Consider the following 18942-nt stretch of genomic DNA (forward strand, 5'->3'; position numbering starts at 1 on the left):
TTAAAGCAAACAAACTATATACAATTCGTTAATGAAAATCCTAACAATCCCTGTATATTCGTAATGAAACAATGGCTAAAACAGCTTATTACAACAACAGCAGGCTAAGAGGTTTTTCCATTGCGAGTTCACCACTCAAAACCGGTTTAAAATATGGCATCACAATGTTTGAAGTTCCGTACTCTCTATGTAACTATTGAGTGAGAGGAACACATTCAAGCTCAATCTCCAGCACCCCTCTCTCAACGTTCTTTAGCTTGAGACTGATTTCTTGTTTTACCTTTCCGTCTGCTAGTGAGATAATGCCATCTTTAACAAGGGTGTTATCCTGGCCTGCTATCCATTTACCAAGCTGCATCGACTCGGTGATGGTTGAATTCTCATAAGCTTTGGCAGCAGAAACAAGTGGTTGAATGTCTATCTCAGCCTCACCCATGAAGTCATCAGTTGTGAATTTATCCTTGTCGTAAACAAGCTGCATACAGCCACCTGGAATTTTAAGCATCCAAAACCAAAGACCAAAAAGAAGAGCTTGCTAATATGATTGATATATTTTGGTATAAAATTACAAATAGGAATAAAAAATTAAGAAAAGAAATGATTAATATATCTATCAGAAGTGGCAAGTGTCATGAATCATGATCATCGAATTTATGATTTTCGAATTTGTGTTAATTCCACACCATAAAAATTTGAAACAAGTTACCACTTTTAGAGGAGGAATCTGTTCTGGAATTGACAACATTAGACTTTCATTCCAGATTGGATTCAAATTGTTCTTTATGACGCGAGTCCTCACTGACTGCAACAACAATTAACAAAAAAACAGCATTGTTAACAGGTTTGTTGCTCCACAGACCATTGAAAATCAACAGAGTTGTAATGCCAATGAGGCCAAAATGAAAGGGAGGAGAGTCTCACTTGCTGGCCCAATGTAAGGACAACATATGGGTCACTAGTCAACACATCCCGGACAGCTAGGTTGGTTCCTTTGACTACATTAACCTTGATTAATCCAACAAATTCAACCATAGCTGCCTATAAACAGAACATTTAAGCAATAGAATCAGCAAGTTTCACTGAAATTTCAAGATAGGATGCATCACATTTTTCCATCCATGGCAAACCATGCATAATGATGGCTTGTGATCAAGTTATTTCAGACTAGTATATTTGTAACAGATCTCATTCTAGCTTGCTTCAAAAAGAAAAGGTTAGCTCATAATCCTCAACATAATATAAATACATTAATGAAATTGGAATTCATTACCAAAGAGTTGCTCTTTTTATTGTTCTTGTACTCAGTGTCTTTTCTTCCCCAGCTGTTACGAAATGCATTCCCAATACGATGCCTGGTTGCTTGTTTTTCATACTGTTTCTTATCTTGGGGTGAACAATGACTTGAACAACTAGAGGATAATGTACTTCTAGGACCCGGAAATGGGCAGGACATTTGTCCATCACAGTTTGAAAATTGCTTCTGCTCATATTTTCTCCTGGGTATTCAGAAAGTAAATATCTGATTTAGAACACCCTGTGTTTTTTTTATAAAGATATGATCAGTGTGGTACTGACATTACCTAATAAAATCAGATCGCTCCTCTATTGAGGCATCTGATTTTGGTTTTTGATAATCATCAGGAATAAAAGCTTCATATTTCTTGTTTGCAGCAGTATTGCCACCCAAATCTATCAGAGTGTTCACTTGTTCATCTGTCCATTCATCTAATTTGATTGATAGAACCTGACGGAAATAGAAAAAAATATAGCATCAGCAAAACAAACCATTATGGGAGACAGAGACAGCACCAAGTAGCTGTGTTGAAAATGTTAGTTTTTGTTAACATCGCATCGGAAAAACTCATTATCGAAAAGCTGTGATTTCTCCTCAAATTAAATTTCACATGCCTGTGTGTACTGAATCACGAGAGTACAAGATCTAACAGTATAAAGTTCTAAAATTTTGATTTTACAGACAAGGCCAACGAGTCAAGTTTCAAAACTGCACCTTCGTTAGATGCACCCCGAGGCTTCTATGAACGCCTGAACACTTGATACAAATAAAAACTCCAAAACTTATTGACCTGACAGCCAAAAATGATTCAGTCAAAAGGAAAATAGATAGCCAAGCACAAGAAACACAGTTATCAGGAGTTGAGGAAAAGAAATTGCATCTGCTGCAGTTGTAAATGGGTGGCCCAAAGTGTAGTTTTGGTACTAACCGAAAAGACAAATATCCCTTGCTTTTATGTGAAATTGTGACCAAAACAGTGATAAGAGTAAAAGCATATTTTGCTTTTGAGATAATGATTTCAAGTATATGTGTGTGCTAAATCTGCAATTTCCTTTGCATTATCCATTCATTTGCAGGAACAATATTTGACACTGATTCTAATGTTATAAGACTATGTTCTGATATTCAAGTATTTTTCACTAGGCATTCATACTCCAACTATTACGTTTTGATATACAGTTACAATTAACAGAGAGTGAATTGAAAGAGTATAATTCTGTGCTAATAAAAAGAAAATGGGGCATAACACAACACAGTTAAATGCGTGAAAAACAGTACTGCATTTATTATCATAAACTGTACATTAGGTGAATAAAAGTATATGGAAATGCATCAGGTTCAGTCTTAACAACTTACACCCATTTTGGATCTGGAGATCCACAATCAGCACAAATCTTGTTCCCTGATTGACTTAGCAATTGCTCCAGTCTTTGTTGTGGACCTGATTAATGAACAGAAAGATAAAATATTTGACTTTCTTACATGAAATTCATAATTTCATTTTAATATAAGAGTATATCACTACTGCCTCTCTTTTATAAACCTAAATAGGAAACTAGTCCGCTTAGCACATCATATCCCAGCATGTAAAGCTAAATTGCATAACCCTGGGAACCAAATTTTGTTAACATAATCACATAGTGAAAGAATTTTGAGTCTGTTAATGACTTCATAATATACTTCAATAATATTTTTTAGAACGTTGAGCTATTGGAATCACAAAGAGTTTCAAACAAAAAGGTTCATAGATTAAAGCTCAAGATACCAGAAGATTTCTGTGGATCTCTACTGCTGCGGCAACTTCTTCTGCCAGAATGTAAGAGATCATCGAGACAAGGAGCCGATCCTATTAGTGCAATGCATTTAATCAATTATCAGATCATCATGGAAGACTATAATGTCAGGAATGACCAGGATGCAATTATTTTGTGTGGGTCGTTATAAACATAAATAGGGGGGGGGGGGTAATTGTAGAAAAATAGAAAACGAGTCCTCTTGATAGACATATCCCTGTATGTAAGGTCAATATATTGGCATAACCATGAGAACAGAAATTTGTAAGAGATAAATCATAGAAAATTTCAACTTATATTCTGCAAAGTGATGAGCTATTGGAATAACAAATAAACTCAAACAAAAAATTCAAAGATTAAAACTCAAGATACCAGAATGTTTCCGTTGATCTTTTTTGCTGCTGCAACTTTGTTCATCTGAATTTAAAAGATTATCGAGCCAAGAAGCCGATCCTAAAGAAAATGCAGTATATTTAATCAAATATCAGATCATCGAGAAAGATTATAACATTGGGAATGATGAGAATGCAATCATTTTGTGCAGGTCTTTATGAACCTAAGTGTGAAAAAAGAAGATAATAGTACAAAAATCAGAAAATGAGTCCTCTTAATGGATCATATCCCTGCATGAAAGGTCAATATATTGCAGAACCTTGAGAGCTGAATTTTGCAAGAGATAAATTATATAGTAAGAGAACTTCGAGTTTGTTTACGCCTCTGCAATATATTTCAACTTCTATTCTGCAGAGTGGCATGCTATTGGAATAACAAAAATTTTCAAATAAAAAGTTGAATGATTAAAGCTTCAGATACCAGAAGATTTGTGTCGATCTCTTCCACTGCTGTCACTTTGTTTGTTTGAATGTAAGAGATCATCTGGACAAGGAGGCGATCCTAAAATGCAATATGTTTAATCAAACATAAGATCATCATGGAAGATTATACTGTTGGGAACAACCAGAATGCAATAATTTTTATGAAGGTCTTTATAAACCTAAATAGGAAATACAGAAGACAACAGTAGAAAAAATAGAAAACAGATCCTCTTATTAGATCATATCCCTAAAGTAAAATTAGTGCATAACTTGAGAGCAGAGTTTTGTTACAAATAAATCACTCATACTGGATATTGAGTTTGTTTATGCCTTCGCTATACCTCAACTTCTATTTTGCAGAGTGATGAAACATTAGAATAAGGAAGATTTTCAATCAAAAAATTGAAAGATTAAGGCTCAAGATACCAGACAAATTTTGTTCCTCTTTACTGCTGCTGCAACTCTGTTTGTCTGAATGTAAGAGATCGTGTAGGCAAGGAACCAAACCTAAAAATCCAAATAGCCAATCACTTGTCGGACAATCATGGAAGATTATAGTGTTGGGAACTATCAGGACGCAATCATTTCTGTAGGTCTTTTCTTCATGTAATAGATCATACCAAATCCATATTAAAAATCAAAGCACAACATACACCATGCTGGAAAGTATTAGCAAAGTCATTAACTGCATGAACATCGTAGCAAATATCACATTCCACAGTTCTCAAGTTCTGAGAACCAGAAAACTATTAAGAAAAGATCCATCGAAAAAGGACTTTTCCCGAGTACAGCCATGCTTGACTCTCAACACCATGCAAGTACAAATATAGAGATTTCGTCCCTTGAACAAATTAGGGGATAAGACAACTTTCAAGAAGAGGGGTTATCATATATATCATGAGATCTAGAAGAAGATATAATATATGACTGATTGATCCATGCAACTTAGAGAGAACAGATTTAAATCTGGTTGTTAAAGGGTTGGAGGCTGATAATAATGGGGAAGGTGACCTAAGAAAAGAAATAAACTTACAGTAGTCTGCACTGCAGATGAAAGCATAATACAAAATTGGAATCAAAGAGAAGTGAACGGAGACAATTAGTTAAGAACAACAAAAAAAATCGTGAACAGACTTCGATAGAGCTTAAGAAAGATATCAGTTACTTTCTGGCAACCAAGAAAACATAATACTCAACACTCAAACTATAAATCGACTATGTCTATATCTATAAATCTTGTAAGTGGTACGGCATGCTTGTAATTTCTAACCCCAGTTGACCATGAGCTTGATTCTACCAGACGATCAAGGGAAAAGAGAGAGCCCATCTATGCAATTGGCAAAAAGTTGAATAAAAGCAAAGAAACATTTCATCTCTATCAAAATCTGAAGTCATTTACTTTCCTATGGCAAAAGAGTATTGAAATCATATCTTGTTAGAATCATTTGACAGCAACTGAGATGATGTTTGGTCGTTTTTCATTAGGAAAATGAACCATAGAAAATGTTAACGAAAAGAAAGAAAAGGGGAAGAGAACAAAACATGTTCGCCATAAATTTATGCACAAGATTTTCACAGGACACATGGATTACCTTCAGAATTCTTGTGACTGATAGGCATCTCCATCCTCCAAACAATGGAAACAGAAATTACATGAATCGCTGCTATAATCTCATCATAGCCAAAGAAAATCCCCTTTTCTGTGTCAAATGATATGGATATCAATAAGCAATCAACTGCTCATAAACATAAACTATTCTAAATCCAAGAAAGCTAAAATTCAAACAAGATTAGATCACAAGAATTAATAATTGAAAAAAACAACAGGAATCAAAAGGGTTCTTACATATTAAAGGAATCTCAACGAAAAAGAAAAGAAAAGGAGGGGCTTGATCAGCTTCTTCTCTGCATCAAACACGTTGGCATATGTTAATATGTAAAAAAGAATTTGAAATAATCAATAGAAAAACATCCTAAAAGCAAGAATTCAAAAAGGGTTCTTACGAAATCGACAAAGAAACCAGATGGCAATGAAAATTTGGAAAAACAAGGCATCGCCTTGATAGAAGTGGTGGTTAATGGATTAGCTGGCCAAAACAATGCAAAAAAATTTTTCCAAAAAATGCAAGTTTTGGATAATGTAAGAAACAATTATTAAAAGGAAACACAACAAAGCAAAGATTCAGAGCATAAAGTTGAAATGAACTGGATATGATTAGAAGAATCTACCATATGATGATTGTATTTTATTCTGTCAGTCTTTAATTTTTTTTCTATTATTTGCAGCACACGGATATAAAGTCAACCAACCAGATTTATTTATGAGGATGCTGTAATTTCCGTTCATTGGTTGAACTTACCAGACAAAACTAAATCCTGGTCCCACGCGCTTTCACTTGCTCGTGTCTTGCACATCGTTCATCACTCATGTCCGTAATTATTAAACGACTGCACTTGAGGGCCTAGCCGCTGTGGTCAATTGTGTGACTTGTTCCGCCCCCGTTCCGGGTTCGACCCTCTATGTGCACGCCTGTCACCCCCGCGGTGCCTTACCTGCTCCTGGGCTTGCAGGATGTCCAGCGGGCCGTGGGGAATAGTCGTGGTGCGCGTAAGCTGGCCCGGACACCCCACGTAAATCAAAAAAAAAAAAAAAAAAAAAAAAAAAAAATTATTAAACGACTCAATAAATTAAGATTCAATGAAATAGTCTTAAAATTTTAAAATTCAGACCTTCGTTCAAACTAAGATTCCGTTTATTTTCGTGTATTTTTTTTAAGAAAAAAATTAATTTTTTTATTTTTTAATTGAAGAAATCGGGGAGACTTATAATTTATTCATGTGATCTCTCATCGTCATGAGAGAAGGTAATGAAAGAAATATTTATTGATATCCTCTTGGACATGTGGTGCGTCGACTTGGATAATGCATCCACGTTGGCTCATTTTCCACATGCTCGGAACCCATTTTGAGCTGTCTTTCTTCGGTTTGATTTTTAAAATATTTTTTATTTAAAAATATATTAAAAAAATATTTTTATATTATCAAATTAAAATTATCTAAAATAAAAAAAAATTAAATAAAAAATCAAATTTAAGAATAGAACACAGTGAGGTCGGGCAATGTCCCTTCTCCACAATCACACACACGCATACACGGTTTCCATTCCAGTCTCCAAGGATGGAAGAGGTCAAGGCTCTGAATTTTAAAGTTTTCATGCCTAACCTTTCTTTTATTATTAAATTAGTTTGATAATAGAATACTCTAAGACTAATTTTATCATATTAATATCTAAATCTAATGTTTTATTTGGCTTAATGGTTAATTAAGTATTTTTTTTTATTAAAAAAATCAAATTTCAAAATCATCATGTAGATGAATTTATTGAGTTTTTCTTGAATGCAACATGTAAATGTTGATGATGGCTTCTAAAATCATATGAATAAAAGATTTAATTTTGATTGAAAAGCAAACTGGATTGAAGATATACATAAACCTGTAATTTGATTTTATTAAGAAACAAATTTAAAATAAAATTATTTTAATTATTTAAAAAAAATCTTCAAACGGTATTATTTTAATTTAATTGACCTGTAAGCTGTTCATGATTTAATAACTTTCAAGGACCCTGGTGACTTAAATTTAGTTTCTATTGGGATACATTATAATTTATTCTTTTTAAGTAGTGCCATCCATTTATGCTTTAATGGTGGACCACTGATACAGAAGCGTTAATGGCGTAAAGTTTTTCCACTTTATGGAGACATTATCTCCATCATAGCATGCTACAACATCCATCGCTATACTGTTTTTGCATAATACAATTACATGGTGTGGAAGCCCATCAATTTATTCCAGCTGATTTCTCGAAACTGGTATTTGATCTCATTGTGTACTCTGCTACAAGTTGGGAGAATGACGATGACTTGTTCTCTAACAACCTTGTTGGAGAATCATATTCCTCAATGAGACCTGAGACGTGGTTGCAAATACTTAGAGAAAATTGAGGATTCATATCATTTACAGGCAATGCTACATCAAGTTTCCATACTCACCATGACTTAGAAGCAAAACCATGTCACTGTCAAGAACAGAGGTTATTCGATGTGCAATGGTTATCACTGTACAGTCAGAGAAATGCTGCCTGAGCGTTTGCTGAATAAGATTATCAGTGGCTGTGTCAACTGAGGCAGTAGCTTCATCAAGGACCAGAACCTTACTTTTCTTGAGTAGCACACGCCCTAGACAGACTAGTTGCCTCTGGCCCATACTCCAGTTCTCCCCATTCTCAATAACTGCAGCACCATCCAGGATGACCATTTAAAAAGATGTTGTGCACAAAAACAGGGTAGCGGTGATTGGTGAGAAAGACAAACCTGTGGAATCTAGCTTCCTTTCCTTTTTCCTAACTTCATCTCCAAGTTGGCACTTATCCAGAACCTGGGATCATAACAAATTTAAGTTAGCAGTTGTGCTATGTTTCAATCACCAATCCTTGAAATACTGAACATCAATTCTATGAAGAAACACACAGGCACGTGTATAACAGCATTCACACGCCCCTCATTGAGCTAACATAATAGAGACAACACACCTCCCAGATCTGTTCATCTGTGTACTCTTCAAGTGGGTCCAGATTACTTCTAACAGTCCCTTCGAACATGGTTGGATCCTGGGGAATAATGCTCAGTCTTGACCTTAAATCATGCAGGCCAATCAGTGAGATATCAATGCTGTCAATCATAATCTGACCAGCTGCAGGTTCAACGGTTCGGAAAAGAGCCTGTATGAGAGTAGATTTACCACTGCCTGTTCTCCCAACAATACCAGTTTTCTTTCCTCCTGGGAAAGTGCATGAGAGACCACGCAGCACAAGTGGCATGTGTGGGGCATATCGGACCTGCATCGTATCCAACCATTAGTAACATAAAAATAATGCATGCCAATTGGAGCAACAAACAGAACAAAATTACTTGCAGATTATCGATGTCAATTTTGCCATGTGATGGCCAAGAATGGCTAGGCCTGTTCGCTTCAATTACAAGAGGAGGCTCGGCAGGTATAGAAATGTACTGAAGAATTCTCTCTACTGATATGAGTTTGTTCTCGCAATTGCAGAAACACCATATCAACACATATTGTGCCATGTGTAGGCCAAGCGCATACGTAACAGCTAAGCCTGCAATGGCTATGGAAAAGAAAAAAAAAACGTGTATTTCAGGTTCACTCATTGGTTGACAATAGGAAGGGAAATAGAGAACAGGTGCAAGACAAGAACTGCCAACCTGGATTAATTCTTTCTGGAAAAGAGACTAAAAGAAACAGACAGAAAGCAAACGTAATAGAACTGAACATATCCATTCGGAAGCAAAGCCATTGCATTGCAGCAGAATTATGAAATTTGGGCCGAGAATATGCATCTGTTAGTTTCATATTTATGTCTTCGAATCTTGATTCTTGATCAAAGCTCCTGATCGTTGTTGCTCCTGAAATTGTTTCTGCAAAATTTTGAATAACTGGAGCGTTGCATACTCCAATCAACCGTGAAAGCTCTCTTGCTGAGGGAATGTAATATTGCTGCAGGCATCAATAAATATGTTAGAACTCCTCTCTTTCTAAATGCTAAATCATAATATATGCTACTTGTCATAATGAAACAGGGGCTGCATCTAATTGCATGCCATTGACACTATTTTTAAAATTTTCTTTCAAGCTCAGCATCTTGGGAAAAGAAACGCTAATAAGAGACATATGAAGAGATTATAAGAAACATCAGGAGATCTAATGATATTATTAGATTTTGTTCACTGAAGTAGAGCTCGGAAAACAAAATGAGATTTTAAGAAACCACAAGGAGTACCTGATACCAGATACAGGCAGCAATCACAGGGATGGAAACCATAAAAACTTGCCATGCCACCTGAGACATCACCGCAATAATTCCCAGAAGCGTGATTGCTTGGATGGCAAGTTCCCCAATTATATATGGAATTTCCATCTCTAATGCACTTTGATCTGTAGAAGCCTACGTGAGAGGAAATAGATCAATGAGGTAAAAATACTGAACATGGTACTCTCCCCTAATTAATTATAATCACTTATATAAAGAGCACAAGACACACTGAAATTGCTTACTCTGTTAATGATTCGTCCACTAGGGGTCGCGTCAAAAAAAGACATGGGAGCACGAAAAATGCACAGATGCAATTTGTTGAATAGTAGAGTTGCAGTTTTGTACCCTGCTGTTACAAGAAGCATGACTCGAGCCAGGATGCCAAAAGAACTTCCAATAACCAGAGATACATAGACGATTAACAGTCTAGATCCACTAACAACAGGTTTCACATCCTTTGACACAGGAGTTGCCCATGCCATCCAATAAGTGCTACCAATTTGAAGGATCTGAAAGAGAAGTTGTGCCAGTAATATAAAGGGCACCAGAGCTCCTCCGTATGCTGTTGTGATATATTTCCAATAGATTTGAAACCCAACTCTGCCTTTCTCTCTCTCTTCTTCTTGAATGAGTTGTGCTTGTGGCTCAGCTACCTCATCTGCTTTACCAATTTGTGAATCTTTATTTCCTTCGTTATGTACAATCCCATCAGTACTGTTCTCGCCTCCATTGTTGTCTCTGACACTTTCATTTTCGGAAACTGGTCCTGCCAGTCTGGAATCAAGAACTGATAAAGCTGCCTTATGTGCACCAACAAGAACCGTAAAATCAGATCCTGAATTGAGAATGTCATCATACTTTCCAGCCTGCGCGATCCTTCCATCTTTCATGACCTAACCAGAAGGTGCAGTCGAAACAAATGAAATGATAGGAGACATGATAATCCCACAAGCAATGAAGAAAACAAAGCATATTACTCACCAAGATTAGATCAGCAGTGGATAAGAACTCAACCTGATGAGTAACATAAATAACAGTTTTTGAACTTAAAAGACCAAGCAAAGCTTCCTGTCATGCAAAATCGAACAAGTATAATGTAAGAGAAATGCCATTTTTTTTTTATTAGGCATGAAAAGAAGAATAAAAGAGGAAGCAACTAAAGGAAAATTAAAACAAAGGGTGGTGCTTTTATCTGGACTGGTGATTTTTTCTACAGAAATCGAAAGCAAAAGTTAGCATCCACTGCAAGCAATGGTTTCAAGGAAGAAGGGATAGTTTACTTTAAACAAATGAGATCCAGTATGAGCATCCACGGCACTGAAAGGGTCATCAAATAGATAGATTTGGGCATCTTGGTAGAGAGCACGTGCTATCTGTATTCTTTGCTTCTGTCCACCACTCAAGTTGATACCCCTCTCACCAATTACTGTTTGATCACCGAATGAGAGGATTTCCAGGTCCTTCTTCAGGGAACATGCTTCAAGTACCTTCTCGTACCTTTCTCTGTCCATCTCCTGACCAAACAATATGTTCTCTTCTATCTTACCACTCTGTATCCAAGGTGACTGAGCAACGTAGGCCTTTGTCCCGCACAGCTTAAGTGTCCCTGAGATCTTGGGTAATTCTCCTAAAATGGAGGAAAGCAAGCTCGACTTGCCTGATCCAACAGTACCACATACAGCTACCTTCATACCATTGAACACTTTGAAGTTTATATCTTTCAATGTTGCACAGGGTGAAGACAAATCCCAAGAGAAATTTCCATCAACAATCTCAATTGCTGTATCAGAACTGCCTACTGGAAGCTTCTCTATAGCATCAGGCTGCAAGTCATCGAGACAAAGAAAAGATGAAATTCTGTCGAGAGAAACCTTTGTTTGAATTAGCATAGAAACTGTATTGGGAAGGTTATAGATTGGGGATTGAAGAATCTCGAATGTTGCAAGTGCAGATAAGACCTTCCCTGAGTCAAGCGGGACTCCCATAAGCATGCAAGTACCAAAGGTGGCCACAGCCACAACAGTCGGAGTAACCCAGGCGACAACAGTGATCACTTCTGAAGTATATAAGTATTTTTTCAACCACCGTGTCTCTACTTTCCTGAGTTCAAGAATCTTAGACAAAAACTTCATTTCCCATCCCTGAAGCTTGAGAATTCTCATATTTCTCAAAATCTCCGTGGTTGCCTTCATTCGTTTATCTTTTGATTCCATTAACTTGTCTTGAAACTTCTCCTCCAATCTCCCGAAAGGATAGTTTAACGACATGACAATTACTGTCGCAAAAAAGCCAGCAACTGACCCGAGTCCCAAATTTCTGTACAGTATCAGCAAGGCCAAACAAACTTGCAAGATGACCAACCATGGATCGTGCATGTACCAACTAAAGATGCCAAGTCTATTAGCATCAATAGTCATAATATTGATTATTTGTCCACTCGAATGCCCTTGCTTCGAATGACTGGAAATGGTCAAGCTTTTGTTGTATATCATCGTGGCTGTTACTGCGCGGATCCTTGTTCCAATTTGCTGCAACCTAAAGCGCAAATGCCTCTGTGCGAGGCACTCAGCAAGCTTTGCAACCACAAAGGCGGAAGCCAAAATGTAACCTTGATTCTTGAATTCTCCTCGCCCATCAAGGCATTGAACAAAAACATCGATAAGGTAGGGACCAACATAAGAACTTAACGTGTGAATCAACGCCAATAAAGCTGTCCATAAAATTTCTTTCCAGACTAACAGGAACAAAGCTTTTGCGAACTTGAACCTTGTAACTCTACCACAATCCGACTCAAGCTTATTTTTAAAAACTGGAAAAGCTCCAACCACACTATCGACACCGTGAAGTTGAGGAACATCTTCAAGGTCTAAGGTTTTCTTGTTGCCAGCAGCAATTAAAGAATTCATCCAAGAAAAGGTTAGAATACTGAAAAGACCAGCGTTTCCAAAAGGAGTCACCGTATCTGCCCCCCTGTTCTCTAAATTATCAATCGAGCTAGAATCACCATTCAAAAGGGGTTCTTCAAGTACATCTTGAATATCACTTCTCAAAGACCCAACATAACAAAGAAACAATCCAGTAAACACAGAGACCACATCAGACACTAAATACCACTCGATCTCCAAAGACACATGTTTGTGATGAAGGAAAACATCTACAAAAAAGCAATAACAAGAAATAGCCAAATAGAAACCCCACCAAACTCTCAATAACAAAGGGAACATCTTTTCACCTGAGTTAAAAAACTGGGTATGCAAGTAAACAACAAGTGCACCCCAAGAGAGTGTTCTGAGCCCCAAATCCAAAAGGGTCATTGCTTCACCATCAGACCAGACATTTCCATACAGATAAAAGTAGCTCAACAAACACAAGATGAAATTAAACACTGAGACACCCAAACAACAGACCATAGTCGGTTTATACCACATAAACCTCCTCTTCATCTTTAACGTCTCTTTAGAGCCCTCCCCATCACCCCTCCTGCTCAGTTTCTTGCACACATATGAGACAGATAAAGCGAGTAACAAAACCAAGTGCAATGATCCACAGAACCCACGTATGAAAATGGATTTAAGAAGAAAATCAATGTTAGAACCTGGCGCATGCATGATGGAAGATGAGCTTGAAACAATGGCTGCCACACCGCTCTGTTGACTCGAAAAGTTTTTCCTTGATCTATGGGTCTTCGCAGGGATTATAAGTCCACAGACAGGGAGAAAAAACAGAACACGAGACAACAAAAGTCCCGCCTAAGCAAGTTTCTGTTGCAAAGGGGCTGTGAAGATTTAATCAAAATACATATTCATCCCTAGAATACCACAAACATATTTGTAAATTTGATACCCAAACAAAAATATTTCTCTATTGGATCCCTATTAATTGGACATTTATGAAACCATCAACCCTCACCTTAAAATTTTCCTTTCAATCTTAAGTTAATCATAAAACCTGAGAGCTTTTTCTTCTTAAAACAAAGTTTTTTTGCTGTAGAATTTCGTGATGGGGTTAAATGAAACCAAATAAATTTTAGATACGAGAGGATGTTTTTACAGTATTTTTAAAGTTTTAATGATCTATTTAATTTCATAATACTTTTAAAAGGGTTATCATTCCATCTACATAGTTGTTGTTTGATCCAGGAACCATTCTTCTTGAGGTACCCTGGGCCTCTGGCCTTTTTCTACATTGACTTGTCTAAGTATTATCTTCTTCTGTTTTTTTCTTTTTATCTGAAAAATTGCCCTTACGCGCTCGCAAACAAATGCTTGAGATATTTTTGAAACAAATTACAAGTTAATCAAAACAAAGTTTTTTTAAAAAAAAAAATATACTTTTTACAGTGATGATGGATTTAATAGATTTTTTCAAATATTGATTCTAGAATTAAAACTCAAAAATAAAAAAATAAAAGAGAATATATTTTCTGAATCATATACCGTCATCTCACCTGTATTGAACAGTCATGGGGATGATTGGCTTTCAGGTGGCCTAAACTCAGTTTCTATCTTTTTGTATGATGGGATGCCCTACTTGACTAGGACCATCCATTTCTACTTTAGTGGTGGATCATTGATATTTTCTGCACTGATGGCATGGACACATCAGGCCATTGTCTCCATTGTTATAGAATGCGATACTATGTTGTTTTTAAAGTGAAAAGAACTGGATTAGGGCAAAAGTTTTTTATTTATTTATTAATATAGGTATTTAGATCACTTTACACGTATTTAGGTTAATTTTATGAATTCTAAAATTAATAACTATATAAACCTCCAGTGATTCAAAGGTTTGAAGAACTCAAACTGATAACCTCTAAAGAAACATATAAATTATTTATCTAAATTTTATTTTAATTAAATTTTGATCAAAAATTACTTGAAAATAACCTAGATATTGAAAGTTTTTAAATGATTTTTTTGTGGTTATAACATCGAATATAATAATTGGGTTATAAATGGAAAGATTAACTTGCAAGTTGAGGTGTATTATTGGATTTTTTAATAAAATAATATTGTTTTAATAAAATAAAATAAAAAGTTAAAATAATATTTTTTAGATAAAAATAAAAATTAAAAATTATTAATCAAATCATATCCAAGTTTTGATTTGGTCTAATCCACTAGATGAACTTGGTTTGACTATTCTAATTTTCTAAATAGATAAAAAAATAAATCCAATCTAGATTTCATATTAATAGATTATTAGATTGGATGGAGCCACAATTATATGTCTCTCATATTATTTATATACACTTATTTAAAACCCAGCAAAAAATTACCTCTAACCTCAGGCAGAAAAAGTGTAGTGACCCTTATTGCTAATTTCCTAAAAAAGAAATTGATGGCCATAACAATTGCTACGATTCTAATAGGAAAAAGAAAAATAAAAAGAAAAAACAAATATTGTGATAAATAATTACTCGTCATAAAAAAAAATAACTCGTCATAAAAATATCTAATTAAAGAAACAACTTAGGGAGCAACAAGTAAAAAGAAAAAAAGAAAAGGGACGACAATAACTTTCATTCCTTCCATAAACCCTTCCGTTTCCACTTGACACTGACACTTGCTCCCTCTTTCCCTCGCTTCTCTCGGCGCAACTACTGTTATCGCCACCACCGCAAAATGTCCTCCATGGAATCCCTAATTCTCCAACTCCACGAGATCTCCGCAGTCAAATTTGGTTCCTTCAAGCTCAAATCCGGTATAACCTCTCCAATCTACATCGACCTCCGCCTCATAATTTCATACCCCTCCCTCCTCCGCCACATTTCCCAAACGCTGATCACCTCCATCCCTGCCACTACCACTTTCGACCTCATATGCGGCGTCCCCTACACCGCTCTCCCAATCGCCACCACCGTATCAGTCTCGAACGACATCCCCATGGTAATGCGCAGGAAGGAAGTGAAAGATTACGGTACCTCTAAGTCTATCGAGGGAAATTTCCAAAAGGACCAGACTTGTTTGATAGTTGAAGATTTGGTTACGAGTGGGACTTCTGTTCTTGAAACGGCTTTGCCGTTGAGGGCGGCGGGGTTGAAGGTGACGGATGCAGTGGTTTTGATTGACAGGGAACAAGGAGGGAGGGAGAATTTGGAAGAGAATGGGATTAAGTTGCATGCGATTATTAAGTTGAGTGAGATGGTTAGGGTTTTGAGGGAGAAGGGGAAATTGGAGGAGGAAGTGGAGAAGGGGGTTTTGAAGTTCTTAGAGGAGAATAGGAAGGTTAGTGTTGTTAAAGGGGTGGATAAGAGTGTTAGGGTTAAGGTTTCAGGTTTTGAGGAAAGAGCGAAGTTAGCAAAGAATGAGATGGGGAAGAGGTTGTTTGAGGTTATGGTTAAAAAGGAGAGTAATCTCTGTGTTGCAGCTGATGTTGGTACTGCTAAGGAATTGCTTGAGCTTGCTGAAAAAGTGAGTGTTTTGGTATTGGGATGGTTGGGGATGATTGGAGTGCTATGTTTGTTTGTTTTTGTTTGGCTGACATGGTTTTCTATATATTTTATTTTATTTTTTGAGTGTAGGTTGGACCTGAGATATGTTTGTTGAAAACCCATGTCGATATTTTGCCTGATTTCAATCCTGATTTTGGTGCAAAACTTCGTGCGGTATGTCTCTAGACTGTGGTATTTTGAAGTTTGCTGCTTTTGTGAGGTTTTTGTGGTGTTATGATAAAAGTTATTTGCATGGAGTTTTAGTTCTTCGGATTCTCTGGAAGCATGAAAATTCTGCTACATTATGTTTTGCCAGTTGATGATATGTTTATGCTAACCTTTGACCACCAATTATCATTTTGGATGGTGCAAAATGATAATTGCATGTTATGAAGCGGAGCTGTAAATTTCATTATGTTTTCAACTGATAACTTAGTTAGCCAAGGGGCAGTTTGAATTGACTTGTTTGATGACTGTTCTTCATATGTTTGGTAATTATGAGAATGAATCTTTTGAAGTTGTTGATGATCTGTAAATACCAGAGTACAAAATTAGCATATACCAACGTTCTTAATTTTTTGAATGCTTGTGGAATTTGGTTTGGTTGGTAATTAGGTTGAAGAAGTATTGATAACATGACTATATTTTTGTTAGATGTCTTGGCAGTCGAATGGTATTTTCCTCATCATTTTTCTACTATTCCCGTTTTCTTCTAGGTGCAAAGTAGTTGTTATTTCCTCGTACCTCATTGTGCTTTTGCATCCTGTAGATTGCAGATAAGTTCAATTTTTTAGTTTTTGAAGATCGTAAGTTTGCTGACATCGGTAACACAGTGACCATGCAGTATGAAGGGTGAGCATCAGTGTTATGTGACTTTTCTGGTTTCCTTTCTGCTGGTATCTTTACAGTAGTCTGAGGTTTCTTTGCTCTTTTATTTGCAGGGGTATCTTCCATATATTGGATTGGGCTGATATAGTTAATTGTCACATTATTTCTGGTCCTGGAATTGTTGACGGGTTGAAATTGAAGGTATGCCTCACACACAACTTTTATCTGGAATCATATTACTGAATTAGTCCTGGCAGTATCTAACTTTTGCTTACTCTTGGACTCTATTTAGGGTTTGCCTCGTGGGAGGGGCCTCTTGCTGCTTGCAGAAATGAGTTCAGCCGGCAACTTTGCTAAGGGAGATTACACTTCTGCGGCAGTAAAAATTGCTGAAGAACATTCTGATTTTGTGATTGGCTTCATCTCGGTAAACCCAGCCTCATGGCCAGGTGCACCAGTAAATCCAGCATTTATTCAGGCAACACCTGGAGTTCAAATGGTCACTGGTGGCGATGCGCTTGGCCAGCAGTATAATACACCATATTCTGTACGTTCAAATGACTGTTTCACTGTTTTTTGTTTCCTTCATAAATTGCTGGATTGGTGCATTTTCATTATGTCTATTTCGTTGGCATGCATTAGTGAAGTATGTAATATGCTAGCTTTATTGAAACTTGCTATAAACTCTTACTGAAAGGGTAATTATTATAGCTCTGATAATTGTGGGATAAATGATGTTTCAGGTCATCTTCGATAGGGGCAGTGACATCATAATCGTAGGACGTGGGATTATAAAGGCAGCTGATCCTGCAGTGGCAGCTCGTGAATACCGTCTTCAAGGATGGGATGCATACCTGGAAAAATGCACATGAGATTGCATTTAGGTTGTTTTTATGTGGTTTTTGCTGATGAACAGATCAGCCCAAGTTTTGATTGAATTCTGCCAGTCTTTTATTACGAGTTTGGAATTGTGATAAATGTTGGTTGTTTTTTGAAGTGTTTTTTTATTTAGAAATATATCAAAATAATATTTTTTTATTTTTAAAAAATTATTTTTGATATTAATATATTAAAATAATTTAAAAATATATATAAAAAAATAAATTAAAACTAACAAAATTAAAATTTTATGGAATGTGGTTAACAGTCTTTCTCAACTGTGTCGATATTTCCAATGAAAAAGATGAAAAGGTTTTAAGCCCTTTTTGGATTTTGTATACTAGTGGTTACAAAGTTCATGGTTGACTTGTCAGCACCTAATATCTTCCTAAACAAGTTAAATGTTATTCTGATTGAATTTCAAGTCTGACAAAATGTGGAAAGGCCAATATGAAAGAAGCCAAGAAGCTTGGTCGTCTCCTCCTTGGTCTATGAACAACAGGGTCAACAAGTTCGACCTCCATTGACTGACCTTGGGCGAGTTTTCGGGACTTGCGTGGTTTACCAGGCAGGTTGACGCCCTCTTGGGCAGGTAGGACCTTTCCCGCTTCCATGTACTTCAGAGGGATAAAAAAAGGTGATGCTATTAAGCTACCATCACGCAGGACATTGTTTTGAGCGAGATGCAGCTTTTGTACACTTGAATGCTTGCGCTGCCTCTATCCCAGCACCATATCCCCACTTGTCTTCAGGTTGGCAAGTTCAGTTTAGGCTGATCTGACCATGGTACTAAAACAGTGTTCACAGCACCAAATGTTGAATAAGCTTCACAGATATTTGTATCACAAAAAGAGACTGGAGACCACAGTATCCTACCATGCTCCCTCACGAGAGAGAACTTGAGCAAAACAGCTCCCAGCCATTCTGCAAGTATGGGGCATGCCTAGTCACTCTTTTCACATGGCCAATGACTAATAATGAGTTTCAAGAAGTCGGTGTTAATTAAAATG

The 18942-nt window shown here is 36.5% G+C and overlaps 3 protein-coding genes across 7 annotated transcripts; 1 reads left to right on the forward strand and 2 right to left on the reverse strand.

Moving 5' to 3' along the window:
• LOC133702073 (probable ADP-ribosylation factor GTPase-activating protein AGD11) lies at positions 1 to 6230 on the reverse strand. 5 transcript variants are annotated; one of them, XM_062126262.1, is made up of 15 exons: positions 6132 to 6150; positions 5907 to 5989; positions 5749 to 5807; positions 5495 to 5602; positions 4329 to 4409; positions 3901 to 3981; positions 3460 to 3540; positions 3060 to 3140; positions 2651 to 2735; positions 2009 to 2084; positions 1581 to 1744; positions 1271 to 1496; positions 922 to 1038; positions 707 to 802; positions 1 to 475 (listed from the first exon to the last, which is right to left on the reverse strand). In XM_062126262.1, the coding sequence occupies exons 4-15, from the start codon at positions 5526 to 5528 to the stop codon at positions 194 to 196; spliced, it is 1404 nt and encodes a 467-aa protein (XP_061982246.1). In that variant the 5' UTR covers positions 5529 to 5602; positions 5749 to 5807; positions 5907 to 5989; positions 6132 to 6150; the 3' UTR covers positions 1 to 193. The 5 variants fall into 5 exon arrangements, with proteins under 5 accessions (XP_061982246.1, XP_061982245.1, XP_061982247.1 ...); XM_062126261.1 differs by lacking the exon at positions 5907 to 5989 and having other exon boundaries at positions 6132 to 6230; XM_062126263.1 differs by lacking the exon at positions 6132 to 6150 and having other exon boundaries at positions 3060 to 3122; positions 5907 to 6119.
• Positions 6231 to 7531: 1301 nt separating this feature from the next.
• On the reverse strand, positions 7532 to 13535 carry LOC133700740 (ABC transporter C family member 3-like). The gene is made up of 10 exons (XM_062124383.1): positions 11073 to 13535; positions 10774 to 10860; positions 10035 to 10685; positions 9760 to 9924; positions 9185 to 9476; positions 8873 to 9087; positions 8494 to 8799; positions 8276 to 8339; positions 7955 to 8194; positions 7532 to 7871 (listed from the first exon to the last, which is right to left on the reverse strand). Exons 1-10 carry the CDS (start codon positions 13398 to 13400, stop codon positions 7744 to 7746), a joined length of 4476 nt encoding a protein of 1491 aa, XP_061980367.1. The 5' UTR covers positions 13401 to 13535; the 3' UTR covers positions 7532 to 7743.
• Positions 13536 to 15350: 1815 nt separating this feature from the next.
• LOC133700680 (uridine 5'-monophosphate synthase-like) lies at positions 15351 to 18049 on the forward strand. Its single transcript, XM_062124291.1, has 6 exons — positions 15351 to 16205; positions 16316 to 16399; positions 16995 to 17077; positions 17167 to 17254; positions 17346 to 17600; positions 17797 to 18049. The coding sequence occupies exons 1-6, from the start codon at positions 15417 to 15419 to the stop codon at positions 17923 to 17925; spliced, it is 1428 nt and encodes a 475-aa protein (XP_061980275.1). The 5' UTR covers positions 15351 to 15416; the 3' UTR covers positions 17926 to 18049.
• Positions 18050 to 18942: the final 893 nt, after the last annotated feature.

Source organism: Populus nigra, chromosome 8 (genome assembly GCF_951802175.1).
Source record: "Populus nigra chromosome 8, ddPopNigr1.1, whole genome shotgun sequence".
Taxonomy (NCBI): domain Eukaryota; kingdom Viridiplantae; phylum Streptophyta; class Magnoliopsida; order Malpighiales; family Salicaceae; genus Populus; species Populus nigra.

Coding starts and splice junctions, on each gene's coding strand:
- LOC133702073 (XM_062126261.1), bottom strand. CDS start 5,528: ATGGAGATGCCTATCAGTCACAAGAATTCTGAAG. Junction 3,541..3,900: donor AGATCGACACAAATCTTCTG/GTATCTGAAGCT, acceptor CATTTTCTTTAG/GATCGGCTTCTTGGCTCGAT. Junction 1,745..2,008: donor TCGGGGTGCATCTAACGAAG/GTGCAGTTTTGA, acceptor TATTTCCGTCAG/GTTCTATCAATCAAATTAGA.
- LOC133700740 (XM_062124383.1), bottom strand. CDS start 13,400: ATGCATGCGCCAGGTTCTAACATTGATTTTCTTCTTAAATCCATTTTC. Junction 10,686..10,773: donor CCACTGCTGATCTAATCTTG/GTGAGTAATATG, acceptor CCTTCTGGTTAG/GTCATGAAAGATGGAAGGAT. Junction 8,800..8,872: donor TTGACATCGATAATCTGCAA/GTAATTTTGTTC, acceptor GATACGATGCAG/GTCCGATATGCCCCACACAT.
- LOC133700680 (XM_062124291.1), top strand. CDS start 15,417: ATGTCCTCCATGGAATCCCTAATTCTCCAACTCCACGAGATCTCCGCA. Junction 16,400..16,994: donor TTGGTGCAAAACTTCGTGCG/GTATGTCTCTAG, acceptor TGCATCCTGTAG/ATTGCAGATAAGTTCAATTT. Junction 17,601..17,796: donor AGTATAATACACCATATTCT/GTACGTTCAAAT, acceptor ATGATGTTTCAG/GTCATCTTCGATAGGGGCAG.